The sequence below is a fragment of the Phymastichus coffea genome, unplaced genomic scaffold (genome assembly GCF_024137745.1).
Source record: "Phymastichus coffea isolate CEN01 unplaced genomic scaffold, Cenicafe_Pcof_1.1 PCOF00001, whole genome shotgun sequence".
NCBI lineage: Eukaryota > Metazoa > Arthropoda > Insecta > Hymenoptera > Eulophidae > Phymastichus > Phymastichus coffea.
In genome coordinates this window covers 3,229,955-3,249,827 of record NW_026706812.1, presented here as the reverse complement: position 1 = coordinate 3,249,827, position 19,873 = coordinate 3,229,955, and the positions used below count along the sequence as shown (strand labels likewise).

General features: G+C 42.2%; 2 protein-coding genes across 2 annotated transcripts in view; one reads left to right on the top strand and one right to left on the bottom strand.

The window, feature by feature from the left end:
* The window catches only part of LOC131662819 (1,4-alpha-glucan-branching enzyme), a 588,019-nt gene that overhangs the window by 539,030 nt on the left and 29,116 nt on the right, over positions 1-19,873 (bottom strand). The window lies entirely within an intron of this gene.
* On the top strand, positions 16,517-18,494 carry LOC131675751 (probable DNA-directed RNA polymerase subunit delta). Its single transcript, XM_058954872.1, has 2 exons — positions 16,517-17,293; positions 18,336-18,494. Exons 1-2 carry the CDS (start codon positions 16,517-16,519, stop codon positions 18,492-18,494), a joined length of 936 nt encoding a protein of 311 aa, XP_058810855.1.

Sequence of the window (19,873 nt, the reverse complement as noted above, 5' to 3'; positions counted from 1 at the left end):
AGTCGCTCAAGCTTAGCACCACCTCCAGTATACCGTTGGTGGCGCCTCGCTTCGTGGGACTCCAGTTTCCCCTTCCAATAGAAGCCCTCGCGGTACGGCTCCGATTTGCCGCCCTACCCGCGAGATATCCTCCCACGGCAGCTCGAGAACCCGGCGATCTCTCGCCTTGGCTACTCGTTCCCGCCTGCGAGAAGACAATTCCCTCTTTTGCGGCGATACCTCTCGACTTCTCCGACGCTTCGCCCATGCAAAGCGTCGTGAGCCGGAAAGCTGCGCTATAACGCGCCGCCTCGTCCCATGTACGCGTAGGCGCAGCCAGACGAATTATCGAACCCGCACGGCTGTTTCCCGCTAACAGACGGACCCCTCGCCGGTCGCTCACGAACGGCGTCGGGGGCGAAGGCAAAGGTGGCGGCAAAGGGAACCCCTTCGCCTGCCCGTCACTGTCCCCGCCAATCGACGCCTGTGCCAACTGTGAAACACAGGAGGCAACCTCGACGTCAAAGGAGGCCGCCTACCCAAGGTCTGAAAACCGGGCGGCAGACTCCGATGCTCGGTCTACCTCCATTGCCCCAACAATTCCCGCCGAGTTCACCGATGCGGTCACGTCGCCTATAGGTGTTTGGGCCTCGGCGACTTGAGCGATGCGGCTCAACTTCTCGGTTTCAGCCATCATCACCTGACGTCGATGAACCTCTTGTACCTTTAAAACAAAACAATGCAGTTACGACACCTGTCCTATTTCGCAAACTATTTATTTACCTTACGCGGTGGTATATATCGCTTAAGTTCTGAGACGTGTACCCTAGCTGTACGATGCTTATTGTTCGTCGCTAGCTCGTAGATCTCGGGCGAAATTACTGAAATAATTTCAAACGGTCCGTCAAATTTCGGATCAAGTTTCGCGTTTTTACCATCCGCTGCGCTCGAAAGCGTATGCACTTTGCCCAAAACCAAATCACCTACCTGAAAAAGTACCTTACGCTTACCCTTATCGTAGTGTTTCTTCTGCTTTTCCTGAGCTTCATCAATGTGCCTAGCTACCAAGTCGCGTAATGCATTTAAACGTGATAGCCTATCTTCCCACGCCTTCGTATCTATCTTAACAATAGAGGCCTTTGCCTTGGTCTCGCGCCTTAAACTTTTTACCGGACGCGGATCCCTACCAAAGTTTAGAAACGCTGGCGATACTTTTGTAGACGCCTGAGTCGCCGTATTGATAGCATGAGGAAGTTCATGCAAATATCTATCCCAGCTCCTGTGATCGGCATCTACAAACATCGCTATCATCGTTTTTAGCGTACGATTTACGCGCTCGACCGGGTCACTTTACTGATGATACGCAGGACAAAATATATGTTCGATACCGTATTCTCGCAACCTATCTTGAAATACTTTGTTCCTATATGCCTTCGCATTATCACTAACGATATATTCCGGAGTTTCCCACCTGAACAGGATTAACTCCTCAAGCGCGGCAACAAGAGCAGGGCCGTCCGCCGATCGTAGTGGTTTTAGCTCGACCCACTTAGTAAATAAGTCTTGAAAAACCACCAGATATTTAAACCTATTTTTGCTACGGGGCAGCTCTACGACGTCAGTCGCTACTACGGCCCATGGTCTTTCTACTACACGTTTACCCATTAGACCTTGGGGTGCCTCTGGACTACCTTGTACTTCTGACATTGAGAGCACTCATCTACGAACGTCCTCACATCATACCACACTCCTGGCCAGTAATACTCACGAACAATTCGATCGTAAGTCTTTTCACGGCCGAAATATCCTGAGAATGGTTCGGAATGAGCGTCTCTCAACACCCTTTCTCGGTACTCCAGTGGCACCACCATGCGCCAGCATTCCTCGCGATTAGTTATCGGAATCCGATACAGGATGTTATTCTCTACCCTCCAATTCTCGAATTTCTTCGGCCTTTGAAGAACGTCTTTCACGCGTTGTAGATACCAAGCATCCTGTATCATATCAAATGCGCAAATCTCGAGTTCGTCCTCAAATTCTCGCGAAAGTGCGTACGGCACATGGTGCAGCGCTCCCTTTCTATGTACTATTTCGCAATCTAACTGCTGAAATTCTAGTACCCATCTTTCCAATCGACCTGTAAGTTCGCGTTTATTAAGAATCCTAGTGAGCGCACTATGATCCGTAACGATGACAAAGTGTGAGCATTCTATATAAGGCCGAAACTTTTTTACCGGAAAAAGTTCTGCCTCAAACTCTATTTCGCTTACCGTGCAATTTTGCTCGTGCGCGTTAAGCATCCGACTGGCGTAGCAAATAGGATGCTCGCCGTCGTCGAATACCTGAATCAAACACGCGCCAACCGCGAAGGAAGAGCCATCGCAGTGTAAGTAAAAGGGGCGCGTAAAATCAGGGCGCGCGAGTACCGGCGCCTCCGTTAATGTGCGCTTTAGCCTCTCAAATGCAACTTGCTGTTCTTCCTTCCATTCCCATGGCTGGTCCTTTCAGATGAGTTTGGTCAACGGGACCTGTATCTCTCTCTCGTGTTCGATAAAACGCGCAAACCACCCTACCATACCTAGGAATCGGCGTAATTGAGCTACGTTATTCGGCGCAGGATAATCTACTATTGGTTTCACCTTGTCGTCGTCCGGACGCAGACCCTCACTATCTAATCTGTACCCTAAGTAAGTTACCTCGGTACAGAAGCCAACGCTTACTAAACGCTTCAAAACTTCCTCTAGCCAGATCACGTGGCTATTAAAATCTGCGCTAACTACTAGCAGATCGTCAAGATACCAGAAAACGTGCGGCTCATACTCTGGACCGAAGAGTGCGTCCATGAGGCGCGTGAAAGTAGCCGGCGCATTTACCAAACCGAACGGCATTCGCTCAAACTCCCATAAACCAAGATCTGGGACCGCGAACGCCGTATATTGTTTGCTATTCTCTGAAAGCGGAATTTGCCAAAACGCCGCTCGCAGATCTATTTTCGACAGGTAGACTGCTCCGCGTAACCTGTCCAAGATAGCATCCAGGCTAGGCATCGGATACGCATCCACTTTCGTAACCTTATTTACCGGCCTGAAATCAGGGCAAAATCTATAACCGCCGTCCTGTTTACGTACTATTACCGGCGCGCTGCTCCATTGACTATTTGATGGCCTAATTATTTTCGCCTTTCATAGCGGCATGATTTCTTCCCGCGTGAATGCTAATATAGGAGGCGACATTCGGCGCAACGGCGTTTTTATCGGGCGCGCATCACCTACATCTATGACGTGCTCGATAACTTTTGTGACCGCCGAAGATTCACCAGGCTCCGAGACAATCCGGCGAACGAGTGTCATGATTGTCTCTCGTTGAGCCTCCTCGTATTTACTGCGCATTCCGCAAAAACAACTATCTCGTTATTACTCTGCTCTGCTAACGGATACCAATCGCCTTGGTCACCTGCCCGCCAAGCGCGATTACCGTAGCTAATATTTATATTTCACGCTATCCAAAAGTCAGCTCCTAAAATCAAGTCGTTGTAGATACCATCGTCGCAATTAGCCAATCCGTTCTACCGCCAATTTCAAAACTCAGCTTTAAATCGCCCCAAGTTCGCAGCTTCTCACCCGAGATGCCCTGAACGAATATTGTAGGCGGCTTTAAACGATCCCTAAACCGTAAGCCGAGATTCGGTCCCACAACCGATACCTGTGCACCTGAATCTAGCAGTGCTGTTTAGGCTTGCCCGCCTATGTCGACCTTGATAAAGAACCTGTTCTCTATAACTGCGACTAACGCTGCGTCTGATTTATCTGCCGTTTTCTTCGGGATTTCTGAGTTCCACTCAGACCCTCCCCTCACCAAAACGGAAGGTGCGTCGGCACCGGCGACCGAACGTCCAAACAACAAAACCCTACTATCAACAAGCTCACTTCTATCGCGCGTGACCATGACCTTTGTCGCAGTCCGCTCCGACGGGAGCGCAGCGCCTGAGCTCGTATTCTTACCAGCAAATTCTACCACAGGTTCGCCCTGATTTCTTAAAGCAACGGCCTTTTCCGAAGCCTGCCCAACCGTGGGCGAAATACTCGAACCTGCCTCTTTCGTGTTCGTGCGCGACGATGGCAACTCATTTTGCCTCGCTGGGCACTTCTCGGGCGAGCTAATTATCGCGCAAAATTTATTAAACCCGATCGCATCATGCGTATCCTTATCGGGCAAAATTTCTCGCGTGTTAGTGTGTCGATCTTTTCAAAGACTTTCCGCGTCCTGCTGTAACGAGTCACGTTTATTTGCCTCTTCGGATTCATTGCTAATCCTACTAGGGAAACTTACGCCCTCGTCACTCTGGGCCCGAGCTTCTTTCAATGTCGAACGACTAAACTCGCCTTTAAACACGTTTTTAAACTCAACGATTTCCTTACTCCCTTTTTCCGGATCCTCATATTCTACAAATACTGCACGCTTGACCTTAGCCTTGACTTTCAAATATTCCCCTATTACCTCGTCTAACAAGTAACACCTCCCAAGTGCCACTCATCGGTTTCAACCAAACTTGGCACATCGTTAGAACACTAAAAAATATTGAACCCGTGTTTTTTTTATTTTTGCGGAATCCACTTTTTAGGGGTAGATACCACCACTACCAACCTCTATGCGGGATAACCCGCCTTACCCTGGGTAGAGCGAGTTTTTTTGACTGCTTTCTATAAAAAACTTAAGATCTCAACCATAGAGAGGTTAACCCACCGTAACATTGACATACCTTATCCCCATAAGCCCTTATAACCCCTTATAAACCACCCCTACGAACCACTAAGCAGGCTAACCCACCTAACCCTGGGTAGAGCGAGTTCAATCGACTGTTTTTTGAAAGAATTTAAGATCTTAACCATAAATAGGCGAATCCATCTTAACCCTGAGATACTTTACCTCAACAAACCCTCACAACCGTAATAAACCATCTCTACGAACCCCTAAGCAGGCTAACCCACTTAACTCTAGGTGGAGTAAGTTTAATTAATTATTTTTGTATTAGAAAATGAGTTCGTTGGCTCTAAATAGCTTAATCTGCTTGCACCATCATCTTATAATTACTTTATCTCCCAAAGCTATATGCAATCCTCAAAACCCATCTTTTCCAAGCTATTGTTAGTGTTATCCAGGACAATGACGAGGTCGTAATAGATTTTTGTTCACATATTGAGTTCGTTTGTAAGAATTGTCATATAAGGCTAAATATTTTTGATTTCCTTGTAACTGTTGAATCATAAAGAAAGATTATTTAATGATTTGCCAATTCATTATGAAATTTATATTTTTCGTAATTTTGTCAGCTGAGAAATCAGTATTATAATTAGCGTTCTTGAACAACTTAAAATTTCGTTGTCGGAGTAATATGTAACATTATTCTTTGTAAGTAATATGAAAGTGACGCATTACATAGAAAACTAACAGTGTCTAAAATAATATTTTGCTTTAGTGTGCCGTATAATTTTTTTTCTTTTAAACGATGTAATATATACGGAAATATTAAAATTTTTTTTTTAAATTTGTATTCTATTCATTAATTTTGTGATAATATGTAAGCGTTTATGAAATTATTTACACCTATTGTTTTTTTAATTTACTAATCGTATAGACAATTGAAGCTTATCTTGTTTTAATTTATTTAAAAAATTTTGAGTAAGTTTTTAGCTGTTAATAAGGATAACTATGAATCCAAAAAATATTTTGAAACTATTAAACTTTGGTTTTCAACATCCAATGTACAACATAGAGTCAAAAATTACTGATGAAGAAACCACTTTTGCAGCAAATATAGTTGATATTATAAAAGATGCTATTGATAATGATGTATTTTTAGAGACTTATGATACCTTATGTTTGAATGAAAATAGTGTAATTGCTGATGAGGCTTTAATGATCAGAAATGACGAAGTGGAAGATGAATCTGATGAGACATTTGAAAAAGAGAATGAAGTTACTGAAAATATTGATATAGAGTACAAAATGAATGCTGTTAACTTTTGGCGTTCATCAACCAAGAAGTTTAGGCAGTGTTCAGAGCAAATAAAGGAAAGTGAAAGATTTAAAACAATTGAACAGATGGGAACAACAAATAAGTAATAATGGCGAAAGAATAGAGAAGTTACAGTTTATTTCTAATAAGGTTTTTCAACATTTTCAAAGAGCAACAGATCAATGTCTTCCTATTCATGATATAGATTTGAAAAAATGGGCTTTGGAAGCTAGAGAAGAAATAGGATTATTCGCTAAATTGTTTACAGGTTCGGTTAAATGGATTCATAATTTAAAAAAAAAGAATGGTATAGTTTCGAGAAAAATAAATAAATTTGTTACTCGAGCGCAAATATCAAATAAAGCAGAATTATTACAAACAACATCAAGTTTTGTTGAACAAGTCAAATTAGAAATTTCTCGAATAGGACCAAGCAACGTTTATAATTCGGATCAGTCAGGATTCAATCTTGAATCCCACGCTGGTCGTACACTCGCTATGACAGGTACTTTGAAAATTGAATGTCTTGCTCAATCTCTGAATTCATTGACTCATAGCTATACAATACAGCCAATCATTTCTGCCGATGGTACTCTAAAATCACCTTTACTAATAATTTTGCAAGAAAAAGACGGCCAATTTGGTCCAATGATAGAAAAAATAATATATAAAGCTGAAAATATTGTTGCATATGCTTCGAATTCAGGAAAATCAACATCAAATTTAACTATCAAATGGTTTGAAGATATTTTTTTACGTATTGCAGGAAACGAAAGTACGCTGTGTCTAGATTCATGGACTGGACAGAAAGAAAAAATATTCACTAATTCTAACAAAGGGACTAAAAAAGTAAAAGTGTGTACGATACCAGCTGGAGCCACAGGATTTTCACAACCACTAGACGTGTATGGATTCAGACCATGGAAAAACTTCTTAAAACACTTTTCAGATCTAGTTCTTTTAAATAGATATGACATAAACTTACATTTAAGAAATAATATCCTTAAAATTCAATCGTTAATCCACAACCAATTTTCATCACCGCGATTTGTAATATGTTTCAGTATGCATGGTGGAAAAGTGGGTACATTACAGAAAAACCAGAAAAGGTTCAAACTCCTGTTGAGTTTTGTTTTAAGAATGTTGACGCTTACTGTAAAGTATGTAATACTATTGCAATAATAAAATGCGCCTGGTGTACTAATCCTCTGTGCATACAGCATTTTTTCTCTATCACTGACGAGAATCGTCCTCATTATTGCAAGAAATACGTGAAAAGCTAGGGAATTCACGGAAAACTATCATTCGTGAGAGGCGAGGGGACTCATGTTAATCTAGCACCCCGATCGTGAGAGGCGAGGGGACTCACGTTAATCTAGCACCCCAAAGGGAACAATAATCTACTACGACCTCGTCGTTGTTCCTGGGTAACGCTAAATGTAGGATTAGATAGGTTAGCTTGCTTGGAAATTGGCAAAAAATATTTGGTTGAGATGTTAAATTCTTTCAAAAAACAGTCGATTGAACTCGCTCTACCCAGGGTTAGGTGGATTAGCCTGCTTAGGGGTTCGTAGGGGTGGTATATAAGGGTTGTGAGGGTTCGTAGAGATGAGGTATATCAAGGTTACGGTGGGTTAACCTCTCCATGCTTGAGATCTTAAGTTTCTTATAGAAAGCAGTCAATTAAACTCGCTCTACCCAGGGTTAGGTGGGTAAGCCCGCTTAGGGGTTGTTGGGGGTGGTTTATAGGGGTTGTGAGGGTTTGTGGGGATGTGGTGTATCAAGGTTAAGGTGGATTAACCTGTCTGGAGTTAAAATCCTAAGTTTTTTATTGAAAACAGTTGATTGAATCGTTCTACCCAGGGTAAGGTGGGTTATCCCGCATAGGGGTTGGTAGGGGTGGTTTCTACCCCTAAAAAGTGGATTCCGCAAAAATAAAAAAACACGGGTTCAATATTTTTTAGTGTTCTAAAGATGTGCCAAGTTTGGTTGAAATCGGTGAGTGGCACTTGGGTAGTGTTACTTGTAAGAGAGGTGGCGCAGAACTGGCAGTTCCTGCCTCGTTCTCGCCTTCCTCTTTTACCAAATTCACGAAAGGAGGCGCAGAACTGGCAGTTTCTGCCTTGTTCTCGCCTTCCCATTTTGTCTCAACTCTATTCCTTTCTTCTACGGTGTCTTTGTTCTTTGCGCGAAGCACTTTCTCTACCTCAATGGCCCGCTCAATCCATCTTAGGCAGGAGTCGTCGAGCGGTCGGCGACTCCCGCGCTGAGGTTTCCCTGCTTCACCTGATTACAAGTAGGGCATTCTCTAAACAGGTAACCGATTGTCCCACAAACCTGGCAATATAATGTCGGCTCTGAAGTTCTCGTTGGACAGTTGTTAACGTAATGCCCCGGTTGTCGGCATTTATAACAAACTAGCCGCGGATTAACCTGAGCTATCGGGCATTGCGCTCTCCTATGTCCCACCGCGTTACAATTGAAGCAAGCCCCCGTACATGGCCTATTTAATTTGCTGCCTCCCTGATTGCGCTGCTGCGGGACCAGACTAGGGGCTACACCTGCAGCCGGGGCCAACGAAGCCTGCGCGCTCTGACGAGCAGGCGCGGCTTCGTTTGCAGGCTGGTTTCTTGCCTGTGGCTGTTACCTGTCGGCAATAGCCACGGCAATTTCACCATTCTGCTTCTTGCCCTTTTTACCTAGTTTTTTGTTTTGCTGCTGCGCTTTCTTTTCAGGAGATTCGACTGTTAAGACCTCGTCAATTACGTCGTTTAAACCGTCAATAGTTTTGACCGATTTTTGCTTACCGGGTGACTTCTTCGTCTCTATGTACGCGGATTCCGGAATTAGCGTTACGTCAGCCGTGGGCGGCTTTTGCCACCTTTTCCAACCGGCCATGCGATCTTCGAGCGCCATACCCGCTTCTTTAAAACTATTTAGATCGGAGAAGGTCTTAGTTTTAAGGTATCGTTTATATCTTGGATGTAGACCCTCTATAATCATAGCTAACTGACGTTTCACCGAAACGTGCGGATCAAAACGGCGTAGAATTGTCTGAAAAGCCGCGACATAGTCCGTAATGTTCTCATTCTCGCCCTGTGTCCTTTGACGTAATTCGCCGTAAAGTTGTTCTCTGTTCAATCGTCGACAGAATTCGCTAGAAAAACTCTTTTTAAAGTCTTTCAGCGTCCTGCACATATTGCGATTAACCTCGTACCATGCACGCGCCTTATCGCGGAATGCAGTGCCTATTGCTATCAGCATCTCTTCGTCCGAGATGCCATAATAACGCTGGCAATCACTCAAACCTGATAGAAAACTTAGTGCGTTTGTACTATCCTTACCGGAAAAACGGAGAGACCAGGCATTGAGTGCGTTTACTCCATCCGCAGGTATACCATTTATACTCGTATACTTGATTCTTGGAGGAGCACTCTTTTTGCTTGGCCTTTCCGCTCTTACTTGCTTAGTTTTCCGCGGCGATTTAACTTTATAGGTGTTGCAACTATCAGTGTCCGATAAACTCGAGCTGGTGTCGCTTTCACTGATATTTTCTACCTGTCTCACCTGCTTCTGTTTAGGTCACCTTATGCTAATTACGCTTTTCTCGCTAATAATTGAACCTTCACCTAATGGAGCTGGTATTTGCGTTTCCTCTCTAGTGGCTACCCGTACCTCGCGCTCCCAGTCTTCAACCCATGAACTTACTCTAGGCGCGTGATATTTCGTGCTCGCCGATCTATTTGAATCGGCATAGAGGAATGTACTACCTGCTCTATTGTTTGGTGCACACGCGTGGGACGGTGGCTCAGTCGCAACCGCTGGCGCGTTTAGCGCCTCGCGGTCGCCGAGCGGCTTGGCCTGAGGCTGCAATGAAACCTGCCGTTCGGGCTGAGCCGCTCTACTGTGCATCGCCTCTCTTTCAACTCTATATACTGTATTCGCACCGTCTGTAACATGTTGCCGCACTTCTCGTCTATATATCTGTAACGGGGGCAGCGCCTTATTCGGCACTGACGTCACTAATTTATTAAGGGGAGAGTAAGAGAGGCACTTTCGCTCTTTAACAATCGGGGAACGAGAGGATAGGTCGAACGAATAAATAATTTTCCTTACTTGGAACATACAACTTAAATCTATTCAGACAAACAAATACAAAGTCGGTTACAATAAAGTTTACATCACGCGCACATGTACAGAACAACTTAAACTAACGTGGGAGGACGAATGGCCCGGCGACTACATCGCCTTGGCCATTTACCTCCTTACAAAGGAAAGAATACGTCGAAACCTCTCTATCGCATTACGATGAGCGTAGCCGGCAAGTGATCGCCTGGCTACGTATCGTTCCTACGCGGCCGCGCATTACCATGAGAGAGAGAGAAATACCGGGAGAGAGAGATAACCTGACCTTTGTCCTTGGCGATGAGCCGGCAAAGGGGAGTTGACCTGGCCGCTGGCTGGACGTCTTCCTCGGCGTAGCCCGTGGTGAACCCCCTGGAAGTCATGCCGTGCATGGCGGCGAGGGCGACACTGAATGCCCTGCTGCAGGTGTTGTCGCCACACGTTGCCTCGTCTCGCCCTGGTCTGGTCACTCCTGCACGTGTACTTCTTCTTCTCTCATTGTGCTGCTAATTCCAACTTCTCTCCTTAACTTTCTTCTGGGAACTGCCTCACGCGACTTTACGCATGGTCAGCGTTCGCGCTCTCGCCGGGCTCTCCCACCAAGCCCACTCATTAGGCGGCGTGCGACAAAAGCGCTAATTGGTCGCGAGTCACACGCCGGCCCAAACCTGCATAGTGCGTGCATAGACGCGCACTCTAGCATGCTCGCTAACTTTCTCTCTCTCTCTCTCTCTCTCTCTCTCTCTCTCTTTCTCACTCTCCCTCATAGTCGCTGCGCTCTTGCTTCTTCGGGCGCTCTCAATCTTGCTCGGCAATCTTCGGCGGCTGGAAAAACATAAAGGCCAGTGGTTAGGCGCAATAAATTTATGCGCCGAACGCTGACCACGTCGCCATGCCGAGTGATAAGAGGGAGAGAGAGAAGGAGGGCAGACGAGGAGCAAGCGTACTGCTTGCTCTCGTCACATATCCAACGCGGTACTGCTGTTAGGGCCCCCCAAATCTGGCTTATCGCGCTACTGCTACGCTCGCCTTGGTTTTTGCGCGACTTGTTCGCGTGCGCGTTCGGTCCTGCTGTTCGACGACGATTGAGCCGTCATCGGTAACACGTCGTTATTACCGAGCGCGACTGCATTTTCGCCCGGCGGTCGAATTTGTTCACAAGGAGCGGCAACACCTGCTTTTGCCTGTGTCGCCTGCTCTTGTTCACATACTAATTCGGCCGCCAAATGTGCTGCAGCTACCGCGAATTCATCGCCCAGGTTCGCGTTCCGTGCGCTGCTTACTGTTGTTTCTTGCTGTTCGTCGTACAGCTTTTCCGGGATTCGGCCTGACGCAAAATCGCCTGAGCGCAACGGTGTCTGCAAATCTGGCCGCTCTCTTAACAGCATATATCGGAAATACCGGGTTTGTAACTCCTCAAGATCACCGTGTAAGCTAAGTTCGCGATAGCGCATTAATTCCAACAGAACAGCCGGTTCTGTGGAATCAATTTTGCGTTTTAGTTTTTTCGCATGCGCATCGCGTAATATTCTGCGCAAGACTATTTTATCTCTACACGCTAGCGACATTGTTATTTCTAAAAACAAAAATCCGTAAAATGACTACGACGCGAGCGAATGGGGGCTAAGCAAGTCTCGACCGGTCCGTGTAACCTGATACTTTACTGACTAATTTCTTTCCAAGCTATAAGCCGGCAAGAAATCGCCTTGCTTACGCCTATAGAGAGAAATTATAATTTATCAAAATTTACTTACCGTAATTTTTGAATAGGCAATTTAGTAAAATTCTTAAAACAAAGAAAAACAAAAGCGAGGAAAGAACGCAGTCGTCTAGCGTCAAAGCGACTCAATGACGCACCGTTGTCATCCGACACCGCTACTAAGAAAGGTCACTGGCAAGCACTAACAAAGAATTCAAAATACCGAAACTCGAAATTCTTTTACGCGCACTCTCTGCCCTTAGTTCACAAAGAAAATCAGTCAACCGTTATTTCAAAAATTTACCATCAAACCATTTTTCTCACTTGTCTCTCAATTGCCAGACTCACAAGGGATGCCATGTGACAAAGATCCAGTCTTCCTTTGTCACCAATTATTTTGCGGGGTAAGTGAGGCTCTTTCGCTCAAGGTAATTGAGGGAGAAATGAGAGGATGGTTATAAATAAGTTATACAATGACATGAATCAATTTAAACTTACAACCTATTATTATTAATCATTATTCAAACTAAACATACGCGCGCATAACATAGTCTAATTATTAACCAACTAACTACAAAATAGAACAGTAAACTACTTATAATAATCACAAATAAATATTTCGCATTCCATCCTAATACCTAATCGCGCACTTAACCTATTACAAACTTACTTAAAACTACGCGAACCAATACCGGGTAAATTGCCCGGCACGTGGGCGCCTAGACAATTCGCCGACCGCAACTTACACTACTATAAATTAAACTTAAGCGCGAACTTTTAGATAGCCGGCACGTGAATGCCTGGTTATCCTACTCAACGCGCACCGGTCGTCGTATCACCAGAGAGAGAGCGAGAGAGAGTGTAGAGAGAAAGAAGAAAAGAAGGCTTAACCTTTGTTCACTGCTCCTCGCTACGTCGAGAATCCTGAGCGATTCGCTGCCGCAGGAAGTACCGGTCGTCGTTGCTGGTCAGGTCGTTGCTAGCTGCTGGCTACTATCGCTGACCAGGTATCCGCAGGCGACGTTGACTCTCCTTGCAGGTGGGGCTGGCTGCTGTCGCAGACAAAGCTGTTGCCGGTAGGGTTGACCTTCCTTCCAGCTATCCCAAACTACACTCTCTGCACTCTAGCAGTACTGGGCTTGGACTTCTGCACTCTAGTAGGACTAGGCTTCGACTCCCTCACGCACTTATTCTTGCGCTCGTCTTGCAGCCGCTCAGCGGCGCTCGCTCCTCTCCCTACCTTGACCTATTAGTTAGGCGGCACACGACGCACCGCTTATCGGTCACGCGTTGCGCGCCTGCCTATCCCTGCATGGGCCTAGTACTCTCTCTCTCTCTCTCTCTCTCTCTCTTTCTCACTCTCTCTTCGCGCTCCTCAACTTTTTCTTGCGCTCAACTGCGCTGGCCCGTCCTTGGCGCTGAAACAAAAAAACCAAGTGTTAGATGCATACTTTAATGCGCCCAACGTTTGCCAACACGCTTTGCCGAGTGGAGGAGGGAGAAACACAGACGAGAGACCGGCACACGGCCTGCTCTCGTCACAGAGCCATATCTGGTGAATATGGAGGTTGGGGCACGACTACGGTAATGTTTTTGGCCAAAAAATTACGAACAAGCAACGACGAGTGAGCAGGTGCGTTATCGTGATGCAAAAGCCATGAATTGTTTTTCCATAAATCGGGGCGTTTTTTCGGATTGCTTCACGCAAACGTCGCATAACTTCAAGGTAATACTCCTTATTAACCGTACGACCTTGTGATAAGAACTCATGATGCACCACGCCCCTGCAGTCAAAGAAAACTGTAAGCAAAACCTTCACATTTGATCGAACTTGACGTGCTTTTTTCGCTCTTGGTGACGTTGAATGCTTCCAGGTGGACGATTGTGCTTTGGTTTCGACATCATAACCATACACGCACGTTTCATCACCAGTTATGACCCTTTCAAGCAAACTTGGATCGTCGTTAACGTCGTTTAACAGCTCCTGAGCGATGTTCATGCGATTGTTTTTTTGATCAAAGTTCAGCAGTTTTGGAATGAATTTTGCTGCCACCCGTTTCATGCCCAAAACATTTGAAAAAATGTTATGACATGAGCCAATTGATATGCCAACTTCATCAGCAACTTCTCTAATTGTGATTCGGCGATCATTCAGAACCATTTTTTCCACTTTTTTCACATTTTCATCGATTGTTGACGTGCTGGGTCGACCGGAGCGTTCGTCATCTTCAACGTCTTCGCGGCCATTTTGGAAACGCTTATACCACTGGTAAACACCTGTTTTTTTTCATAGCAGACTCACCATAGGCTTTTTGTAACATTTCATACACTTTGTTACACTTTATTTCATTTTTTACGCAAAATTTAATACTAATTCTTTGATCCATTTCTTTTAAAAAACGAAAATCGCCGAGCTCATAAAAACATGTCAAACTTTAGCGACTACCGCAAACAAAGTAAACAGTGAATATAGCTGAAAATTTTATCATACTTCAGGGGCATGTATACCAACACAATAAAAAAAATTTTGACAATCGGACTCTCCAGACCCGCGAAATTTAAAAATTCCGGGTATTTTTTTAACACGCCTCATATTGTGCAGTGTGTCAAGTGCCATTATTAGCAGTACGTAATTGTCGTTACTGCACGGCGAAGCAATGAAAATGGGACGACCATCCAGAGCGGGTAACCCAACAAATCAGGCCTAAGTTTTACGCCAGATTTGCTATGACAGCTGCGAAGACAACCGAAAGGCATCGGGGATTGCGCTCGTATGATGGGATACGACCTAATTCTACCGCTAGTACCCGGACCGGATATCACGAATAAGCAACTTCAAATCATTATGAAAAGGTGGCAGATAAGATACGAAAACGACCAGTTGCAATATGTAGAGTATGTTCCTCGACCACCGGATGAATGAAGATACGAGAGAAGATATGCAGGTATGGATAGATTATATTGTAGCATATTTTCATGGAGAAAGGATCGAACGCGGAAGAATATACGTCGAATTTGTACATCTGCCTTATGGAGGTGTGGGTTTTGCGGACTTATTAACTTTTAATAACTGTGTACAGTGCTCTGGACCTCTACTTGTGTTACGTTTTTGTAAGCTGTGTTTTTTAAAATATTTAACCCATGGATCGAAGAATATCTCCCTCATCTGTTGGGAGTGCTGGTCAACCGCCCATCAGAATGCCCGTCAACCCGGAGAAAAATGCCGTATATGTAAACTTGGCACCATAGGAGAAGAAATATTTCTAAGCAGATTAAATGTAGTGTAGAGTGGTGGTTTCTTGCCTTTTGAAAATTAGAGACTTTATAATGCTTCGAAGTTTTTCTCATTCAAACATATATATATGTAAAATTACTGGGTATTTAGTACGTAGTGCTTATTGTAACTCATTATGTGTAAAGTTTAAGTATATTATCTTGACGTACGCAATTTCAAAGAGACAGGTGCAACTTGCGAGCACCCTGCGTTACTGGTCTTCAGGGGCGGGCGTGTTACGTCGAGGAAGAGTCAGACTATTTTATGGCGGTATAATTTGAATTTTTTATGGAAGGGGAGTTCCCGTAATTAAAATAATAGTCAGTTAATAGCTGACTTTAATCTCAGTGACGCACTTACCCTTTCTGGGATTAACCCTTTATCGATTAGTTTTTATGTATTTTGTGCTATAAAAAAGAACGCAAAAAAAATTGTTACAGAGATTCTGTATTCTACTCTGTGACACTACGCACCTTCTGTAATTCGATCAATAAATATTATAAATCGATTTCTATAATAACTTATTTGAGAGTTATACCTAATCCACGTTTATCTCTGGGTTCTGAGGTACGAGTTTCTGGACCAGTTAAACTGCAGGTAAATTATTTAATTATACCTTATTCACTCGGTACTTTAGATATGTTGCCGCCCTGCTTTCGTTTGAGTCTCGCATCCGTGGTAAAGCGCTTACGTGTTGACCGAAAAGAGACAGTCGCGTTTGAGTAATTCTTGTCAATTCGCGGCCGTTACGTGAGACGTAACAACTCTGATTAACCTGTAACTATACTCAAAGTGAACGCTTTAAACGTAGAGTGTAATATTACTACAGGTTTTTATATAAACGAACGAAAATTGCATACTATACATTAATTTTTTCTAGCATTACCATCAGGATATAAAATCATTGAAGTACCATCATATATAATTTATTTACCAGTCGCCGTGAGAAGAATTGATCATTTAGAAATACGTATTGTTGATCAAGACGGAAACCTACTTAATTTTCGAAGGGAAGTTATCACTGTACGTATGTTCACATCAAAGCAATATCGTGATGGGAATAATATTTAATAACAATGAAATTGGACGAGGATATATGAATAGACTGCAATGTCAATCAGCGATCAGTCGACTGAGTGCTATCGTAGTGCTCACACGTCAGAACATTCAGTTTCTGAAAAGTCTAGGACTAAAAGTAATAGAAAATACATCAGCTGACGTAAAGTATCGTATATATTAGTGTATTGCTTACAGCAAAATGGACGAAATTCTAAATATTCATTCAGGTGTCGCTTTCGATGAGTCAATAGTTCATTACGAAGTTCATGCGCATCAATCTTATTCATTATCACATTTCAATAATAATGATGAAGTTCCTATCTTAATTTAGCACCAAGATCTATCCACACTTCCATCTTGCAGTATGATTCATGTTTGCGATAGATTAACTCAGGAAAATGGAAATGTAGAAGATAAAACTAACAATAAGTTAGTTAATAATACTATATGTCATTTGTTCAAGGAGATACGATACGAGATAAATACTATTGAAATAGATAAAGTAAAAAATGTTGGCTTGACAAGTCTTAGGAGGAACTCGCTATCACTCAATCCGAGTCAAAGTTTAATAGCTGAAAATGCTAGTTGGACTAGTGACAAAGAAGTATCACTTATAAATGACGAAGGTTATTTCGATGTTACTTTACCCCTCATTATGCTGATTAGATTTGCTGAAGATTATCGAAAAATTGTAGTAAATGTTAAACATGAGCTTATGATTACAATATCGAAAAATGATTTGAATACTACCATAACCTTACTTACCGATAAAAATGAAGTAATTACTTATGAAAAAATTAAAATTACTCTAAATAAATTTGAATGGTTAATGCCATATGTAGTAGCAGCTGATAGAGATATAATCAAATTACTTAATCAAATTAGTCGTGATAGAGTGATCACTATGAGTTATCGCACTTGGGAGTCATACGAGTATACAAAATTACCTCGGACATCTAAACATGTTTGGAGTGTGAAGACACCCAATCAATTGGAAAAACCTCGTTTCATTAATTTAGCCTTTCAAACACAACGAAAAAATAAAGTAGCTGCTTCTGCTAGTCACTTTGACCATTGTAACATTTGTGATGTTAAATTATTTCTAAACTCTCAATGCTATCCATATAGAAATCTTAATTTTGTACGTTAACTTTTAAAGCGCATATTATGGAAAAGAAAATGAACCATTGCTTAATAAAATAAATTTCATTGAAAAATTACCGTTAATCGTGATAGATTGTTCGAAACAAAATGAATCTATCAAAAGTGTTCATGTAGACGTCAGCCTAGAGTTTGACATGAGAGAAGATTTTCCTGATAATACTGCAGCCTATTATTTAATTCTACACGATCGAATTGTACAATATAATCCTATAATCGGTAATGTAAAGAAATTAGTTTAATATAGTTAATATACTCTCTAAATAAAATGTAATTAATACAATTAAATATAAGCTAAACAAATTAAAATGTATAACATACTATACATCAAGTTATATTTTATTAACAAAAGTATTTAATTTTAAATATATGTCCTTACTTAATACCTAATCATAACAGCATATGGAACTCTCTCTCTTTCTAGCTCTGGCTCAGCGTGAAACATAGTGCGCATACTGTCTATAGTTCTAGCTTGGGGATGCGTTACTATAGTAGTAAACGCATGCTCTCTCCCACTCTTCTTCGCTTGAGTTGACATCTCTAGTATAGTAGCAAACTACTGTTCTCCATTTCCTCTCCAAGCTAATTATATCTACACGTAAGCTCTATAGGGCTCTACACTGTATGCTACGTAATATATACATCGCACGTGTACTCGCAAAAGTAAATTAACGCATTATTTATTTTTTTATTTAGTTTATTTTATTAGTTTTTTTTTATAAATTTTACAAATTTTACCAAGTTTTTTTTTCTTTTTTATATTATTGTTTTAATTTTTTTGATCCGACGACCTTCGAGGGGCGAGTAGGTTTCCTGACCGTTGGTTGGGCCTGAATGAATATAACTTTTCGTTGAACATACTCGACATTCTTTACCATCGGAATATTTCTTTGTAAAAAAAAAATTTGAATTATAATTTTTAATTTATATTTATTAATCATTTACTTATTTCTATAATTTAAGTACTTACAATAGCAGTCAAATCGAGTGGCACATCGACTTGTGCTTCTTCTCTTTGACAGCCTGTGGATGTTGCTGTTGATGACGACGACGACGTTGCTGTTGATGATGACGATGACGTTGCTGGTGATGACGTTGACGTTGCTGATGATAACAACGATGACGATAATGTTACCGACACTGATGATGATGTTGACGTCATCGAAGATGGTTCATCATGATCCATCATAATGGGGGTTGATGATGGTCCAGCTGATGTATTTATGCTGGAAAGCCTTCGTTTAACTTTCTCAGCAAGTTCATCTTGCTCTACCTTGGCTCAGTCTGCTTTTCATTTCCGCTCCAATCGAGCGGATTCTTGCTGCATCCTCATAGCATCCGCTCGTTTACGTTGATGTAACTGCGCTTTCACGCGATCGTTGACGACCTTATCAATTTGATATGCCACTTGCTGCATTAACATTCTGGCTGCTATTAATTCCTTGATCCACTGAAAAGAAAAAAAAGGAAAAGGCAATTAAATAATAATAAAAATATAAATTGATATAATTTTATATAAATCAATAATTGAAATACTTACTTGTTGAACTATTACCTTTATTTGCTGTATTTGTAGGGCTTGAGAACTGTTGCCGTCTACAAATATTTGTAACTGAAAATTATATAAAAATAAATAAATAAACATATATATATATTTATATAATGAGAAAAATACTGACAGTTATTAATATTACAATTAATAGCCGATATAACGGCTCTCGTGCTACGGTGTGGACGGTGGGATTGGTAAGCTGAAATTTATTAAATAACGCTATTATGAAAAAAAATTCTAAAATTTATTTAAATTATTTTTAAATTATTTAAAAATTGTACTTACATTTTCCAAAAAGTGACAAATTCTAATAATGTTTTCTGTTTTAAGTGAAAATGACTAGGATAGCAGGCAAGGATTAGCGAGGATTCAAGCAAATAAAGTTCTCCTCCATGAAGAGAATTAAAATATCTCATCTATGAGAGTATGGTCCCAAGCCGCGCTAAGAAAGAGAGAGAGAGGGAGAGAGAGAGAGAAAGTAAAAGCATACATTTACTACTATAGCATCGCATCCCAAGCTTGAACTATAGACAGCATACGCTCGCCTCTGCGCACCGTGGTTCACGCTTAGTTAAAGCGGAAGAGAGAGAGAGTACACATTTACTACTATAGCATGTCATCCTCAAGTTAGAACTATAGACAGCATGCGCTCCCCTTCTCCGCACGCTCGGGCCCTATACCAAATGTATGCGCGTGTAGCTAATATATACAATAAGCGTCCTCTAAGGTACATGTGGCATTGGCTCTAGTGGTTGAGCGCTAGCCTGCCAACCCAGAGAACGCCGGTTCGATTCTCTGATCTATCTCTTCATTTTTTTCAATCGTCGCTTTCTATTCATTTCATTTCTCTTCATTCATTTTCAATTTAGTAAGTAAATTATCAATAATATTTATAACTTCATGTATTTCAAAATACATTTAATTAAATTAGACACAAAGCAATAGGTAGGGTCCCTAGGGATCAGGAGCCCTAGGAACCTTCTTCAATATAAAACCCTTCCTCAAAAA